Genomic DNA, 16,222 nt, shown 5'->3' with positions numbered 1-16,222 from the left:
AAGAATTTACAATATTATGGTACCGTTATCCCACTTGTGATATATTAATTAATGTATTGTTATTTGATTAATTGGGGTTAATTTCATGAAATGTCACTAAACTATGGTACTTGTATCAAATTGGTTACTAAAATTTAATTTGTTTCAAAATTATTATTAAAGTTGTATTTTGTATCATTTAAGGTTTTAATGGATTTTTTCTTATAATTTTATTCCATATAACAATTAAAATACCACATAATCTTCTGCATTAAAATCAACTCCTGGCTCCCATCTTCCCGGTCCTGTGTTAGCTTGATTTTTTCATCTACAGTCACAGTTGGAATAAACCACAATTTTAATTGCTACATTGTAAGCGATTGCTAGTGCATAACTCTGTTGACATTTCTTGATACGAACATCCATCTTCTGCAAGAGAGCAACAACACATCTGAGCCTCAGTTTCTTTCGTCCACGTTCGCATCAATTGTCGTTGCCCGACAGCTCGATTTCTGCTCCATGCGAGCTCCCTTGTTTGATGTTTGACGATTCTCGATCTGAATAGCCATGATGGCTAGGTTGGAGCTCGATTTGATGGCCATCCCGGTCTGTGATTAATCATGTGGCTACAACTGTCAATGAGGAGTAGGATGGTGATGAACCGGAAATCGCTTTTGTCGAGGGTGATGGCGAAGCCGTCGGGAACAACCACGGTGACCCAAATGAAGTTCAGCTGCTTCTCAGGCGCTTGAATTGAGGGGTGGGCAGCGGCGCTACCGGCTTGGGTTCGAAGATCGTTGGAGTGGAGGTCAAGCTGCTTGCGTCGCCTTTGCGCCGTTGAGCTCGAAATCTGGAGATGAGCGTTGTTTTCGCTATCTTTCTATGGAGTAATTGGAAAGCCTAAGAAGATGGGAGAAATTAATTTTATTGGAGAAGATTATATTGTATTTTAATTATTTTTTGGAATAAAATTATTATACAAATGTAGTTAAAATTTTAAATGAAACAAAATATAAGTTTAGTAATCATTTTGAAACAAATTAAAGTTTAGTATCCAATTTGATACAAGTACCATAGTTTAGTAACATTTCATGAAATTAACCCTGATTAATTGAGTCCTATATATAATAAACGTACTAATTCCACAAATTTCTTATGCAACTTTTAAAGAATTTTAGTGCACTCACGCGGGTTAGGACTTAGGAATTTAAAACTGGTCCTCTTTTTGAATCTTCTAATTATTCCTCTTCTCAAAAAAAAAAAAAAAAATCTTCTAATTATTCCTACGAAAATTACAAATATTTATTTCTTAAATTTGTCATTCTTACTCTTCCATCATTTAATTCTGTATTACTTTTCGCACTTCAAATATTATTTTTATTTTTCATATTCAATTTACAGAAGGTGAGTGTGACTAAGGTTTTTTTTTTTTTTTTTTTTGAGGGAACGCGAGATCAATTATTCAACACATGAACATGGAATGTGGAAATGACCCACCACAAAGGACGGAGGTTCATTCCAAACCATGTGACTAAGGTTTCTAGTCAGGTACATATATTTTTGGGATAATTACATGCATATATATATACACTAACTTTAGCCAAAATTCATCTTTAACATAATTTTAAAAAAGTTCAATAAAATACACGAATTTTATTAATTATTCAATTTTGACTCCGATTTCAAATTTCTCAAGTTATAAAATGAAATGACGTCCACGTGGCTCACCAAAAATGACATTGCGTCAGTGAGTCATTGTGACATCTGTGTGGCGCGCGTCTACATGGGACTACATGATGTCTATGTAGCTCATCGAAATTAAAATTGAACAACTAACAAAGTTTTCTTTTGAACGAAACAACTAACAAATTTTGTGTCTTATTGAACTTTTCTAAATACGCGTTAAAAATGAATTTTTGCCAAAATTAGTGTATTTACATGCAATTAATCAATTTTTTTTGTATTAACTGAAAAATTATAAAGCATACATATAGTATCTGCCATCAGTTTCTGCGAATTGCACACACACGTATACTCATATAATAAATGTTGAATGTGATAGAAGTCAAGTAAATATATGATACATCGATTGATTGACAATTAATTAATTAGAAATTATGTGTAATTCGAAAGGTAAAATAATTAATAAATCAAACACTTCAAATCATTAATTTGCATCCCCCAAAAAAACATAGCTTAGAATTAGGAAACAAGGCGTATGAGTGTTGAAGTGGACCAAAATTAACCAACAAATTAAATTAATTTGCAAATATCTCTATAGAATAATATGACAATAAGAATATTGGAATTCGATGCAATGTAGTCTAATCATAAACCAAGAACATTAATATTATATATTTGGAAAGTTAAAATAATTAAGCAACTGAAGAAGAGAGGGATGCCACCACCTTTATTAAATAAGTATCATAAGACAAATCAATCGCAGTGGAGTGGTTTACTTAAAGTAAATTATCTTTTATTATCCAACAATACTTAAACAATAAAGTTGTCATTCCAGGATTTTGATATAGTATCACTCACACTTTAAATTTTTCAAGATAAATCAACATCAATTTATACTCCCTCCGTCCCCCAATTTCATGCCCCTTTAAAAATATATAATATTTATTTTAATAAAATAATTGAATATATCGTGAGTAGAATAATGATCCCACCTCAATAATGTGATCAATCAACTAAGCAAATAATATGCACAAGAACACGAAAATGATAGAACAAGTCTCGATTAATTGACTCATATAAAATCAAAAATCATCATCTGTTTACTTAACCCTAGGATAAAGAGTACTAGCCACATGTAAACATATAAACTACTACAATATTCAAAGCTATAATAATCATCCAACAACAAAAACCGTAAAAACTACTATGAATCTTCAAGTCAAGCTTTTGATTTTTAAGTTCTTCTTCTCTTCAAGCTCTCCAAATGTGAAAGTAGGCAAAGGTAAAGGTTCTTTTTTTTCTTGAAGCTTTCAAATGGTATTTATAGGCCGTAGTGTCAGATACTAAAAACAATCAAGTGAAAATCAATTTTTGGGCCAAAAATCCATCAAAACGCAACCAAATCCAGCGAACACACGGCCTGAGGCACAAACGCGCGGCCAAAACAACTAGAATTAGCCAACCACGCGGCCCGAGTCACGAGCATGTGTCTCGACCGCGTGCGTTGTCCAGCTTTGCGCAATGATTTTTCATTAGCCCGTTATCCCTTGTTTGAGGTCTAATTTTTGATCTGTTTGCGCTCACAAACTCGAATAAGAAGCAAAAATGCATATTTATCACTTCTCGGATACAAAACACAGAAAAATATAAGAAACGACGCGATCTAAACTTAAACAATAACTCAAAATAGCACGAAAAATGAGTTCGTTAGCGGCCCACATAAAATTATTTGGGAGATGGGTGTGTTTCTGCACCTGGTTACTTGGTTTCCAAGTGGAAACTAATTTTCAATTTCTCCAATTATAGTTTTTTAATTTGGAAGCTAAAATTTTATTCATTAGAACCACACATAGGGTACCTCCAATGGTACAAAAATTCAGTTCCCTAAATATAGAACTAGCATTGGAGAATGCAAGATCATATTTGATTTTAAAAAAGAAACCGAGAAGAGGCACTCGCTCGTGCAATCGGTTGCACCGTGTAACTGGTTTCTGAATGACACTACTTCAACATACAAATGACACTTGAAGATCTTCAAGTGTTATTTGTATGTTGAAGTAGTGTCATTTGAAAATGTTCAAGTGTCATTTCCCGAATGAAGTACTGTCATTTTGGAAACCAGTTTCATGGTCCAACCGATTGCACAAGAGTATTTGTGAACTCAGAAACTAGTTCCAAAATGGCACCCAACTCCCATCTGACATTTGTGGACATCGCCTCCAACTGGCACCCCCCTCCCCTAAACTTGAACTATTGTCCGTCATCAGACAAAACAAAAATGAACCAAGAATGAATCAATAAGAGCGTAGGGAAAATTCACAACATTATTGCTTCAGTTTTGTCAACAAAATGCCAACATGCAGTTGTATTTCCTATTATCAAGATATCACAATCATGACAAACTTCAAATTATGGTCTCCATGACTTGCAATCCTTACAAAAAAGATATAGAATATAAGAATTCTCAACTCTCAAGTGTATCAATTGACATGTGGACGTGTATACTCTCAAATCAAGCAAGACAAGTACTCAACCATAGGCTTATAGATCATCTCACCTCTCCACCACTAAATATGTACTCCTATAACCAAGATAAAAAAGGTCTTTATTGAAGGTTGTACTGTCGGCTCTTTGGTAGGGTAGGATATATTTGGCTAAGTGACTAATAGATATGACCCATTGTAACACAATCACCAACCTCATAGCACTCTTGCACATAACAATCCTCCACCTATCATAAAACCAAATTTTTCAATACAAACTCCATCACAACTCATCAATTATTTCTCATGACATTATGCATTTCTAAAGCATCCTAGGTACCCATTTTTCCAATTCTTCTCTCTCTCTCTCTCTCTCTTTTCACAATCACAATTTTTTTTAACAACTTGCAGGATACTAGGATTATATCAAGATCAAGGTTTATAATCCATAATTACACATCTCCACAACGCCAACTACCCCATATCAACAATCGCCAAGTTCCCACCCACGGCTAAATCAAATAAAATGAAAAATAAGGCTCAAAGGGGGCGAACTAGGATCATATATAGTAAAAGGACAGTTATGGGATATATAGGCTAGCAAAGATGGCCTTCTATCACATCAAAGTTATTAAGCACACCATGTGACCTCGAGGGAGAAACCAAGACAAGTTCTAGTGAGAAACATACATGCTTGAATCAAACACTCAAGAATAAGAAATAAGACTGTAAAAATAATGACAATCAAGGCTCGAATCCTCACAGCTTATTTCATTGATTGCAACACCAAGAGACCATGCTTATCATTCATCAATCATGCTCAATCACAACAATATCAACACAAACACATGCAATTTCACAAGTTTTAAACAGAAGTCATCATCATCCAGTCATCCAATTAATCCATATACAACTCAAATCTTCATCAAGGTATCATCACATAGAAACCACCAGAGCAAGACTAAACGACTCAACAACAAAATAAAGACTCCAAACAAAACAAAGACTCCAAACAAAAATAGCAAAGACAACCAAAGCAAAAGTGCACCCACAAAGACACATCCCCCCAAACTTATTCACCACCAAGGACAATAAGTTTGAAAAGGAATTGTGGGGCACGAAAACGAACAAACAAACGAAAAGAAACGAACTAATCAAAATTGGGTTGTCTCCCAACAAGCGCTATTTTTAACGTCAATAGCTCGATGAGAAAATAATCTCCTCAAGGAGGCTGGTACAAGCAGTGCTGCGACGCTCAGCTCCATCTTTGCCAGCCATGTCTCTTCCCCAAAATTTCAGCTCGGCTGGGTCCTGCCAAGAAAAATAATCCTCATTAAATGTATTATGAACATCAACTCTTACCTTTCCCGGACCTTTAACTTTCTTGGGCACTTCATCCTCATGGATGCGGCATGGTCTATAGACAGAGAACTTTTGGCTTTCATCTTTTACTCGTAGCGTGAGTTCTCTTTTCTCCACATCAATCAAAGCTCTTCCCGTTGCAAGGAACGACCGACCCAAAATTAGCGGAATTTTATTACCGTCCTAAATGTCTAGAACCATAAAGTCAGCAGGGAAAATAAAATCCCCCACCTTCACAAGTACGTCCTCCACAATTCTGCGTGGATAAGTGACTGACCTATCTGCCATCTGCAGCATCATGGATGTAGGCTTCAACACTCCAATGGCCAATCTCTTAAAGATGGATAAAGGCATGAGATTTATGCTAGCTCCAAGATCACAGAGTGCCTTCCCGAATCGCTAGCCTCCAATAATGCAGGAAATAGTGAAACTGCCCGAATCCTTAATCTTCGTTGGCAGCTTCCTCTGCAAAATTGCGCTACATTCTTCATTGAGATTTACAGTCTCAAATTTCCCCAATTTATTCTTGCGCGAAACTATCTCTTTGAGGAATTTAGCATACAGCGGCATCTTCTGCAACGCCTCCACCAACGGTATGTTGATATTAACCTTCCTGAAAATCTCTAAAAACTTAGAGAACTGCTCTTTCACCCTCTCTTTCTTGTGACGTTGAGGGAATGACATTGGCACAACTTGCAGGCGAAATCACCTCTGTTCCCTCATATTTCTTCTTTTCAGTAACCTCAGCAATGATTGCAACAGTTTCCTGCTCTACAGCTGGTGGCGGGATCTCCTTCACAGACATCTTGGGACCTTCATCAGTAGTCTCACTCCTCAAATTGATCATCTTATAATGGCGTTGAGGGAACAGCATGTGAGGAAGATATGGAGGTGGGACTTGTCGACTTTCCTCTTTGACTTATCCCCCATTCCACGAGATCCATAACTGCCTTCGTGTGTAGATCCACTTTTCAACCCAGTAGCCATGCACTGCTCATTCGGGTTCACCATGGTATTGCTTGGAAATTTTCCTGACTGGTGCAGATTGCTGATAGCATTGGCCACTTGACCCAGTTGGGTCTCGAACATCTTCATCTGAGTCCCCAACGCAGCGGTGGTAGACTCAAGCTTCTCCATCCTCTCATCAGACTTGGAGATGTATTTCATTAGCAGCTCTTTCAATTTTGGCTTCTTCTCCTCATAGAATTGATGCCCATCTTGGTAGTTTCGCTCCCGTCCTCTCTGGAATCCACCCTACTGACCTCGCTGGAAATTCCAGAAATTTCCATTATTGACAAAGTTTGCATCTTCCATCATCATCGGGTTTTTCACAGGTGGCTCATGATTACCAATAGTCAAAGCATTTAGTTTGGCATTCCGCTCTGCCAGCTGAGTAGCAACTAAAGCCATATGATCAGAGCTGGAAGCAACATCAACTTTCTTCAGCTGAACTCTCTCAGATGGCCATTGATAACTTGTGGTGGCCAATACTCTCAATGATCTCCATCGCTTCATAACTCCCTTTTTTTAAGTAAGGAACCACCTACCGAATAATTCACCACAAGTTGATCACTAATTTCTTAGCAACAAATACCGCAACTAACACGGTGCAATTGTAGCAAATAATCAGTAACCGAGTATCGTATCCACAGGGACTGACACAACGAAATAACTCTAGCTAACTCCTAAACAGACTATAACAGTAGACAGGCAACAAAAAGTAGGAAGGTTTGATTAGCACTAAATTCAGATAACAACAAATAAAATAAGGTAAAAACTCAAATAATAAAAGACTCTGATCCTAGGGATGTACTTTTACTAATTAATTACATGCATTTAATCTATTGATTCAATTACCAATTTAATCCAACCCTGATGAGAGATCACAAAACTATTCACAAGCTTCTCTAACGAACACCTATGAAAGTAGATTAATTTACCCCCCTTCACATTCAAGACTCCAAGGAATAAATTAACTCCCAAGCGTACACAAAGAATAGCTCCCTATAGTTTCCCCTATCCCATTCAAGTGTCAAGGCTACTACTATAACATGCATTCCTGAATCGGCTGAACAATTATCGCATTCAAGACTCAAACTGAACAGCTAGACATGTAAATTATTGGCCAAATAATTCACAAGAAATTAAGCACCAGGAATCATGAATCACAAGTTGGAGGGCAAATTGATATCAATAAATCATACACACATAATTAATCAGCTATGTACAAACCCTAGGTTCAGATTAAAGAACTAGCCAAACATACTAAAATAAATCATAAACATAATTAAAAAGAACACAATTGAAAGAACTGAATTAAATAAAACTCTGAATAAAACAATTGTAGCGGCTTGAATCTTCAATCTTGTGGAAATCCAATCCAAGCTGTAAAAACTGGAAAGCAATAATAATCTAAAGCTATGAAACTGAGAAAATAAAGTTTTGGACTGAAAAAGGAACCCAAAATAGGTCAAAAGAAGACCTATTTATAGTGCCAGGGTAAAATACAGTGTTTGAAACCCAGAAGAACTCTGAAAATTGGAAAATCTCGTAAACCCGCCAAATTCGGCGGTCAAACTCGGCGGTCGCCGAGTTTCTTCTTCAAAATGTCCATTTTCGGCGACCAACTTAACTGCTGCGCGCGACGTTTTTGTTTCGGCCATAACTTTCTCGTTCGAACTCCGATTGATGATCCGTTTGCACTCACAAACTCGTATCGAGACGATCTACAACTTATATTTCAGAACATTGTTCCAAATTCGAAGTCATTAAACCTGAAATTTCCTTCAAAGTTCGAGTAAGAATCATGTTTCACAAGATAAAGCAAATTAAGCACAAAACAATCATCCAACACTCAATTTCCTATAAAATTATCATCATATGAACAATAAAAACTATGGAAACATGAGTGTTATCAACTCCCCCAAACTTAAGCCATTGTTCGTCCTCGAATAATGAGAAGAACACAATCAATAACACGAATGGGTAAGAAATCTAGCTCATCGATGCCTCCGAATAATAAAGAATGATAGAATTCTCAAATCCTCAATAATTAAGCACAAAATTCACCAATAAACACAACCTATAGCAAAATCAACCTTGACATTCCAAACAATTGAATCTCACAAGGTATGTGTGTCACTCAACTCTCAATTTGATGGAATAGGACGTGTATACTCTCATCGAAATTCAATGCAATGCAGATCACTTACCATAAGCTTGCCAATCGTCTACAATCTCCATCGCTAAAAGTGTGCCAAGACTAAGATCAAATAGGTCTTTATTTTTTCGGGTTATAATGTAGGGACATTGGATTAGGTAGGGAAATATCGGCTAAGTGACTCAAAATAATTTAAGAACATCAACCTTATAGCTTCACAAATCACAAATCAAGTATGGAATAAATTCCATCTTCCACCCAAGTATATCACCATAATCAACACAGCTCAAGGGATTTTTATCACAAAACAGAACTAAACACTCTTTTATGCTCTCCATTTATTTCCAACAAACAAAGTCGATTCTCTAACAAATTTCTCAATATACTCTCGACTTCACACTTTTCTTCATCTCTTTTTTTTTTCTTTTTTTTTCAACAATTTTTTTTTCTCTTTTCACAACTTTCTAGAGCTTATAAGAGTAAATAGTAACACAAAATCATCCCTTCTTTTTCACAACCCACTATGATATTCACCACACAAAGATTCCCATATACTACATCACCCCCTATCATCCGGCTAAAGAATAAAAAGCTAAATAGGCTCAAAGTGGATAACAAAGGATAATTTTTTTTTTCAAGGACAGTGTTTGGGATAATAATGTGGCTAATAAAAGATGGCCTAAAATCATCTCCTAATCCTGGGCACAACAGCAACCTCGACACAGAAACCATGGCAAGTTCTAGAAGATCACCACATGCATGACCAAACTCACAACAAAGAATAAACTGTGTATACTAAACAATTATGGCTCAAAATCTCACGGTTTATTCAACGTCCAAAAGTCAAGGTTAAAATCACTCTAGAATTATGCAAATTAGTTCCAATTATGCTCAAATCATCAAAAAAATCAAACTCGATTTTTTTTTTCACAGAAATCATCATTGGCATCTCACCAGAAATCTAATGGAGCATTAATCAACTCAAAATCAAAAAAACACACACCACCAACCAAGCAGGAAAAAGCAATAAAGCCAACAAAAGTAATAAAAGTGATACACATATCTACTCTCACCCCCTCCCCCAAACTTATTACAGAACATAAGTTCAAAAATAAGTTTGGAGGGATGATGATATGTGTGTCACTACTCACAGAAAAACATGCTCCATGGTGGTAGTATGGACAAGGCGCGAGTTCCCGCATCTTCCAAGCTCAACACTGCACTAAACTCCCAAAACAAAAAAAACAAAGAAAACAAAGAAACAAAAAGAAACTAAACAAACAAAAAAAAAACAAAGAAAAACAGTTGGGTTACCCCCCAACAAGTGCTTAATTTAACGTCTAGAGCTCGACGATACCTCATATTCTCAATGAACATCAAACACAGCGGGCGTGACAGACCGCCTAACACGAACAGAGACAGAGGACTCATGCGCATCAGCTGCGTGAAAGATAACACTTCCATTGGGCACATCTATCATAGCCCTCCCCGTAGCTAAGAATGATCGACCAAGAATCAATGGCGGATTTGTATCTTCAAGAATATCGAGGACCAAGAAATCCGTAGGGAAGACGAGCTTGTCAACCTTCACAAAGATGTCGTCAAGCTTTCCTCTCGGCTTCACTCTTGATCTATCCGCCATCTGAATCTCCATTGAGGTCGGCTTGAGATCTCCAATTCCCAACCGCTTGAAAACAGAGATGGGCATCACATTGACACTAGCCCCTAAATCGCAAAGAGCCTTGGGAAAGAGCTCTCCTCCAATCTCGCACTCAATGGTGAAGCTACTCGTATCTTTCTTCTTCGAAAGTAGCTTCATTGGCAGCTCAGTGCCCACAGCTGTCGCCTGCGAGATTTTCCTATCCTCATGACCCATCTTCTTGGTGTGAACGACTGCCTTTTTTTCTTTATCATTGGTAGATGAACGGATATTGGCAGAGAAATGGTTGATTTCTCTGCTCTGGCTGTTGAGTTCTGAACTTTGCTTCGCTGCTCTGCTATCTTGAGGCTCTGCACGCCGGTCTGATTCTTCAAGTAGCCTCTCTAGTTCATCCACTATGCGTCTATGCTCTGTCTCCTCGGGATTTACAACTTTTCTCTCATTCTTGCAATGGGAGATCTCCAGCTTGATTTCCTTGGCATCCTTGCCGTTCCTCCACTCTGGCCGATCCCGCTGCTCTGGCTGATCCCGCTGCTCTGCAGAGGAATGGTGATTCCTCTGCTCTGTACGATCTCGCTGCTCTGGCCCGCTTCTCACTTGAATTGCGTTACACTTTTTGCTCGGCTTCTCAGCACATTGCTCTTCAAGCACCTTCCTCTTCATCAGCCTACGGGGAAGTGGACCCTTTGGAATGTATTCCCTAAGTGGAACAGGAGCCTTGTGTGGTTCCTCAATCAGAGACTCATGCTCCTTGCTCGTCTCCTCACAGTTTGCCAGGAAAAATTCAATCGCTTCCTCATCTTCAGGAGACACAGTGTCATTGAAAATCGCATTGCATTTGCCCTTTGGATTGACAGTAGTGTTGCTCGGGAATTGGCTCGACTTGTGCTGCGCGGCTGCTTGGTTGGCAATCTGACCAATTTGAGTCTCCAACATCTGCACTTGCTTGGACAGTGCTGAGAAATTTTTTTCAATATGACCCACTTGAAACTCCAAATTGGTCATTCTTGTATTAACAGTTGTCTTCATACTAGACATCTCTGTTAACATCTGCTGCATCATATCCAACATTTGAAATTGAATTTGCTCAATAGTTGCCATCGTATGCAGTGCCTGAAAAAAAACGAGAAATAATAATAATAAAAAAAAGAAACAGTAAACGCCTGAAGTACTACCTAGTCCTATCGGAAATATTAAAGCAACTTCTAATCAATCCCCGGCAACGGCGCCAAAAAGTTGATCACTAATTTCTTAGCAACAAATACCGCAACTAACACGGTGCAATTGTAGCAAATAATCAGTAACCGAGTATCGTATCCACAGGGACTGACACAACGAAATAACTCTAGCTAACTCCTAAACAGACTATAACAGTAGACAGGCAACAAAAAGTAGGAAGGTTTGATTAGCACTAAATTCAGATAACAACAAATAAAATAAGGTAAAAACTCAAATAACAAAAGACTCTGATCCTAGGGATGTACTTTTACTAATTAATTACATGCATTTAATCTATTGATTCAATTACCAATTTAATCCAACCCTGATGAGAGATCACAAAACTATTCACAAGCTTCTCTAACGAACACCTATGAAAGTAGATTAATTTACCTCCCTTCACATTCAAGACTCCAATGAATAAATTAACTCCCAAGCGTACACAAAGAATAGCTCCCTATAGTTTCACCTATCCCATTCAAGTGTCAAGGCTACTACTATAACATGCATTCCTGAATCGGCTGAACAATTATCGCATTCAAGACTCAAACTGAACAGCTAGACATGTAAATTATTGGCCAAATAATTCACAAGAAATTAAGCACCAGGAATCATGAATCACAAGTTGGAGGGCAAATTGATATCAATAAATCATACACACATAATTAATCAGCTATGTACAAACCCTAGGTTCAGATTAAAGAACTAGCCAAACATACTAAAATAAATCATAAACATAATTAAAAAGAACACAATTGAAAGAACTGAATTAAATAAAACTCTGAATAAAACAATTGTAGCGGCTTGAATCTTCAATCTTGTGGAAATCCAATCCAAGCAGTAAAAACTGGAAAGCAATAATAATCTAAAGCTATGAAACTGAGAAAATAAAGTTTTGGACTGAAAAATGAACCCAAAATAGGTCAAAAGAAGACCTATTTATAGTGCCAGGGTAAAATACAGTGTTTGAAACCCAGAAGAACTCTGAAAATTGGAAAATCTCGCAAACCCGCCAAATTCGGCGGTCAAACTCGGCGGTCGCCGAGTTTCTTCTTCAAAATGCCCATTTTCGGCGACCAACTTAACTGCTGCGCGCGACGTTTTTGTTTCGGCCATAACTTTCTCGTCCGAACTCCGATTGATGATCCGTTTGCACTCACAAACTCGTATCGAGACGATCTACAACTTATATTTCAGAACATTGTTCCAAATTCGAAGTCATTAAACCTGAAATTTCCTTCAAAGTTCGAGTAAGAATCATGTTTCACAAGATAAAGCAAATTAAGCACAAAACAATCATCCAACACTCAATTTCCTATAAAATTATCATCATATGAACAATAAAAACCATGGAAACATGAGTGTTATCAGTGGCCAATACTCTCAATGATATCCATCGCTTCATAACTCCCTTTTTTAAGTAAGGAACCACCTGCAGCTGTGTTCATGAACATCCTGGTGCGTTCCCCGCAAGCGTTATAGAACATAACTACTTGCGTGCCTTCATCGAATCCATGGCTCGGACACTTCCTAAACTTCTTCTGGTATCTCTCCCATGTCTCCGCTAGCGTTTATCCATCAAATTGCTGGAACTGTAGAATGTCCATCTTCAACTTCAGGGTGAGATCGGGAGGGTGGAACTTGCGTAGGAATTGGTATGCCACATCTTCCCATGTCGGATTGGCTCCCAACTCTAAAGTATGATACCACGACTTTGCTTTATCCCGGAGTGAGAATAGAAACAAATAGAGACGTATAATGTCATCAGGGACTCCATTCATCTTCAAGGTGCTGCATAGCTCCGGGAATTGCGCCAAATGCGCATTAGCTTCAACAACTTTGCCTTCATACTGATTTTGCTGCACTATAGTGATCAGGCAAGTCTTCAACTCAAAATTATTAGCGTTGACTCGTGGAGGCTCCTGATATTGAAACTGAGGTGTGAAGGTTTCATTGATAGGAGGCTGTTTCTGAGCCTCGAGATTCTGATGAGCTACAATCAAATACTGCAGATGCTCCTTCAGAGCACGGACGTCTTCCTGTGTAGCCATAGAACTACCTGCAAACTCAAGAGCCAAAATCAGAACCAAAAGAAAAATAAAGAACAGAAATAAAATAACATAAATAAAAATCCAGATTAGTCTCAAACAATCCACATATAGTATTAATAAATAATCAGTCCCCAGAAACGGCAACGGCTCCAAAAACTTGTTCGCTAATTTCTTTAACATGCCGCAAGTGTACGGGTGCAATTGTGTACAGTAGCAAGTAAGGTCGTATTCCACAGAGGCCAATTAATATTAATTCCTATCCTAAATTATTATTCTCTATCTGGACAACAAAATTGAAGGTTTATTTTTTAAACTAAGAAAAATAAATACTGGAAAACAAATAAATCAAGTTGCAGGGAAGAATCAAATAGAAATAAATTAGCCTAAGGTAAAGGTTTCAACAGATTGGAAATCTCAACAGATTCAATTCAACAACCAAGATAATTCTCCTAGGACAATCTCAAAGCTAGTCTATATCCACTCCCGTGGCGTACAAACCGTTGATCACATGCAAGGCTACCGTCCCCGGATCACACTTCTAACATGCAACTCCTAAAAGTTCCAAGGATTAATGTCCTCACAAATATCAATTCCCTTTAGAATTAAAATAAATGTGTTCTATGTTCTTCGTTTAGGTAATAATTATCATCTCCCGATATCAAATTAAAACCCTAGATTATGCTAAATTGGTGATCAGACAATAAAGCAAACAACAAGCACAAGAACATAAAAAAGATAAATAAATTTGATTAATTGAATCAAAACTGTCAAGAATTCAAATCTGTTTACTTCCTAAACCCTATGATAAAAGATTACTAGCCACGCATAGACATATGAACTAGCAATGAAAATTCAAGAATAAAAATAAACATTCATAAATAAACTGTAGGAAAAAATGTGAATCTTCAGTTCTTACTCTTGAAGTCTTCGCCGTCTGTCTCTCTCAGCTCTTAGGAAAAGTAAAATATGATAAAATGTGTTTTCAATATATTTCTGGGGAGTATTTATATGTCCTAGATCTTAAAATATAGGTCAAAACCGTGTAAGATTCGAAAAATAGCTTAAATAATAAATAAAAAAAATCACGCAAAAACTGAGCTGGCACGCGGCCCGAGTCGCGGCCGCGCGCCAACCCGCGTGAGGCGCCGAAATGCCCGACGGGGTCCTGATAGCTTTGCACATTGATTTTTTTTTTTTGCTCGTTCTCCCTGGTTCGAACTCCGATTTACAATCCGTTTGCGCTCATGAACTTCTCTCGAGACGAAATACAACTTGTATTTCAGCCAATTCTTCCAAATTCTGCTTCATTATTTCTAAAAATTCATTCAAAGAACAAGAAAGTGACAAGTTTTTAACAATAAACCAATATATAAGCAAATAAACCATCAAATACACAAAATCCTCATAACTAAACATCAAATATGACACACCAAGAGGTAAAAATGCATGTTTATCACGCGCGTCCCACCACGGCGTGTGTGTGACAAGTGTGTGCTGGTTGGCGCGTGGGGGTGACGCTTGTTTTTTTTTTTTTTTTCATTTCTTGCTTTTCTTCTGTGTGTTTGTTCTTCTATTTTATGGTATAAAATGTAAAATGTATAATAAATTTATTTAACCGCTCTATATTTATCTAAATGGCTCTATATAATAAATATACTCTAACTTTATATAATGACTTTTTTATATCTAACGGTTGTTGTAAAAGGCAAAATCTTGGGTACACCCGGGTGGTACCCTGTCCGAATCTTAATCTGCAGCTGACCCGGAACCCGCCTAAGTATATATATTAAACATATGCGTGTGAATGTATTAGATTGATTAGTGCAGTTGGTTGGGTGCGTTGTTATCAATTGAGAGGATGTTTGTTCAATTCTTGCAACTATCATTTTTGTTCCCTTTTTTTGTTTCGATTCTTTCCCAGCGTATTTCCACTTCCTTCTTTTTCCGTTTTTTTTTCTTTTGTTTTATCTTTTTCCCCCCCTTTTTTGTTCTTCATTTATTTTCGTTTTTTACTTTTGTTTTATCTTCCCCCCCCCCCTTTCCTTCTTTTTTCCTTGTTTTTTTTCGTTCTTTACTTTTTCTTTTTAGTTCTTTTCAGTTTTCAATTTATTTCTTACTTTTTTTATTTTCAGTTTTTTTTTTTTTTTTGCAAATTTTTGTTTTTTGTTCTTTTAAAATTATAACTTTAATATATTAAAGGTGTCATTTAATGATACCACTTTTCTTAAAAAATTACACTAACTACATTAATAAGATGATACCCCTTGAGTGTGATGAGAGTAAAGTTCAGTTTATAATACAAATGTTTTTTATTATTTATAATAGTATTGGTGTCATTTCTATATAGTGTTATTTGTAGAGCACGATAGTATTATTTACATAACAAGATAGTGCTAGTATCATTTTCATATAGTGTTAGTGTCATTTCCATATAGTGTCATTTATAGAACATAATAGTGTTATTTATATAACATAATGGTTCATTTGTAATCTTATACTTCTAAATAACTGTGTCGAATTGAATACTTTAAACTTTCAACTTATTAGGTTTTCTCTCCTTCGTTGAGAGCCGTCGCCTTTCTCCTTTGTCGAGAACCTTTGCCTTTTCTTTTTTGTTTCTTTGGTT

The 16,222-nt window shown here is 36.9% G+C and overlaps 1 protein-coding gene across 1 annotated transcript; it reads right to left on the bottom strand.

Annotated features, from left to right (window-relative positions):
- Window positions 1-5,339: 5,339 nt before the first annotated feature.
- On the bottom strand, window positions 5,340-6,354 carry LOC131009744 (uncharacterized). Its single transcript, XM_057937153.1, has 5 exons — window positions 6,217-6,354; window positions 6,009-6,167; window positions 5,739-5,906; window positions 5,508-5,690; window positions 5,340-5,456 (listed from the first exon to the last, which is right to left on the bottom strand). The coding sequence occupies exons 1-5, from the start codon at window positions 6,352-6,354 to the stop codon at window positions 5,340-5,342; spliced, it is 765 nt and encodes a 254-aa protein (XP_057793136.1).
- Between the last annotated feature and the right edge of the window lie 9,868 nt (window positions 6,355-16,222).

This window comes from Salvia miltiorrhiza, chromosome 2 (assembly GCF_028751815.1).
Source record: "Salvia miltiorrhiza cultivar Shanhuang (shh) chromosome 2, IMPLAD_Smil_shh, whole genome shotgun sequence".
NCBI classification, from domain to species: domain Eukaryota; kingdom Viridiplantae; phylum Streptophyta; class Magnoliopsida; order Lamiales; family Lamiaceae; genus Salvia; species Salvia miltiorrhiza.
The sequence above is the reverse complement of the archived record's forward strand: the minus strand, read 5'-3'. Positions and strand labels throughout refer to the sequence as shown.

Excerpts from the sequence above, each read along its gene's own strand:
- LOC131009744 (XM_057937153.1), bottom strand. The coding sequence starts at position 6,354 with ATGATCAATTTGAGGAGTGAGACTACTGATGAAGGTCCCAAGATGTCT. Across the intron at positions 6,168-6,216 it reads AGAAATATGAGGGAACAGAG|AAAGAGAGGGTGAAAGAGCA; the intron begins GTGATTTCGCCT and ends CAACGTCACAAG. Across the intron at positions 5,907-6,008 it reads AATTGGGGAAATTTGAGACT|CGATTCGGGAAGGCACTCTG; the intron begins GTAAATCTCAAT and ends ATTGGAGGCTAG.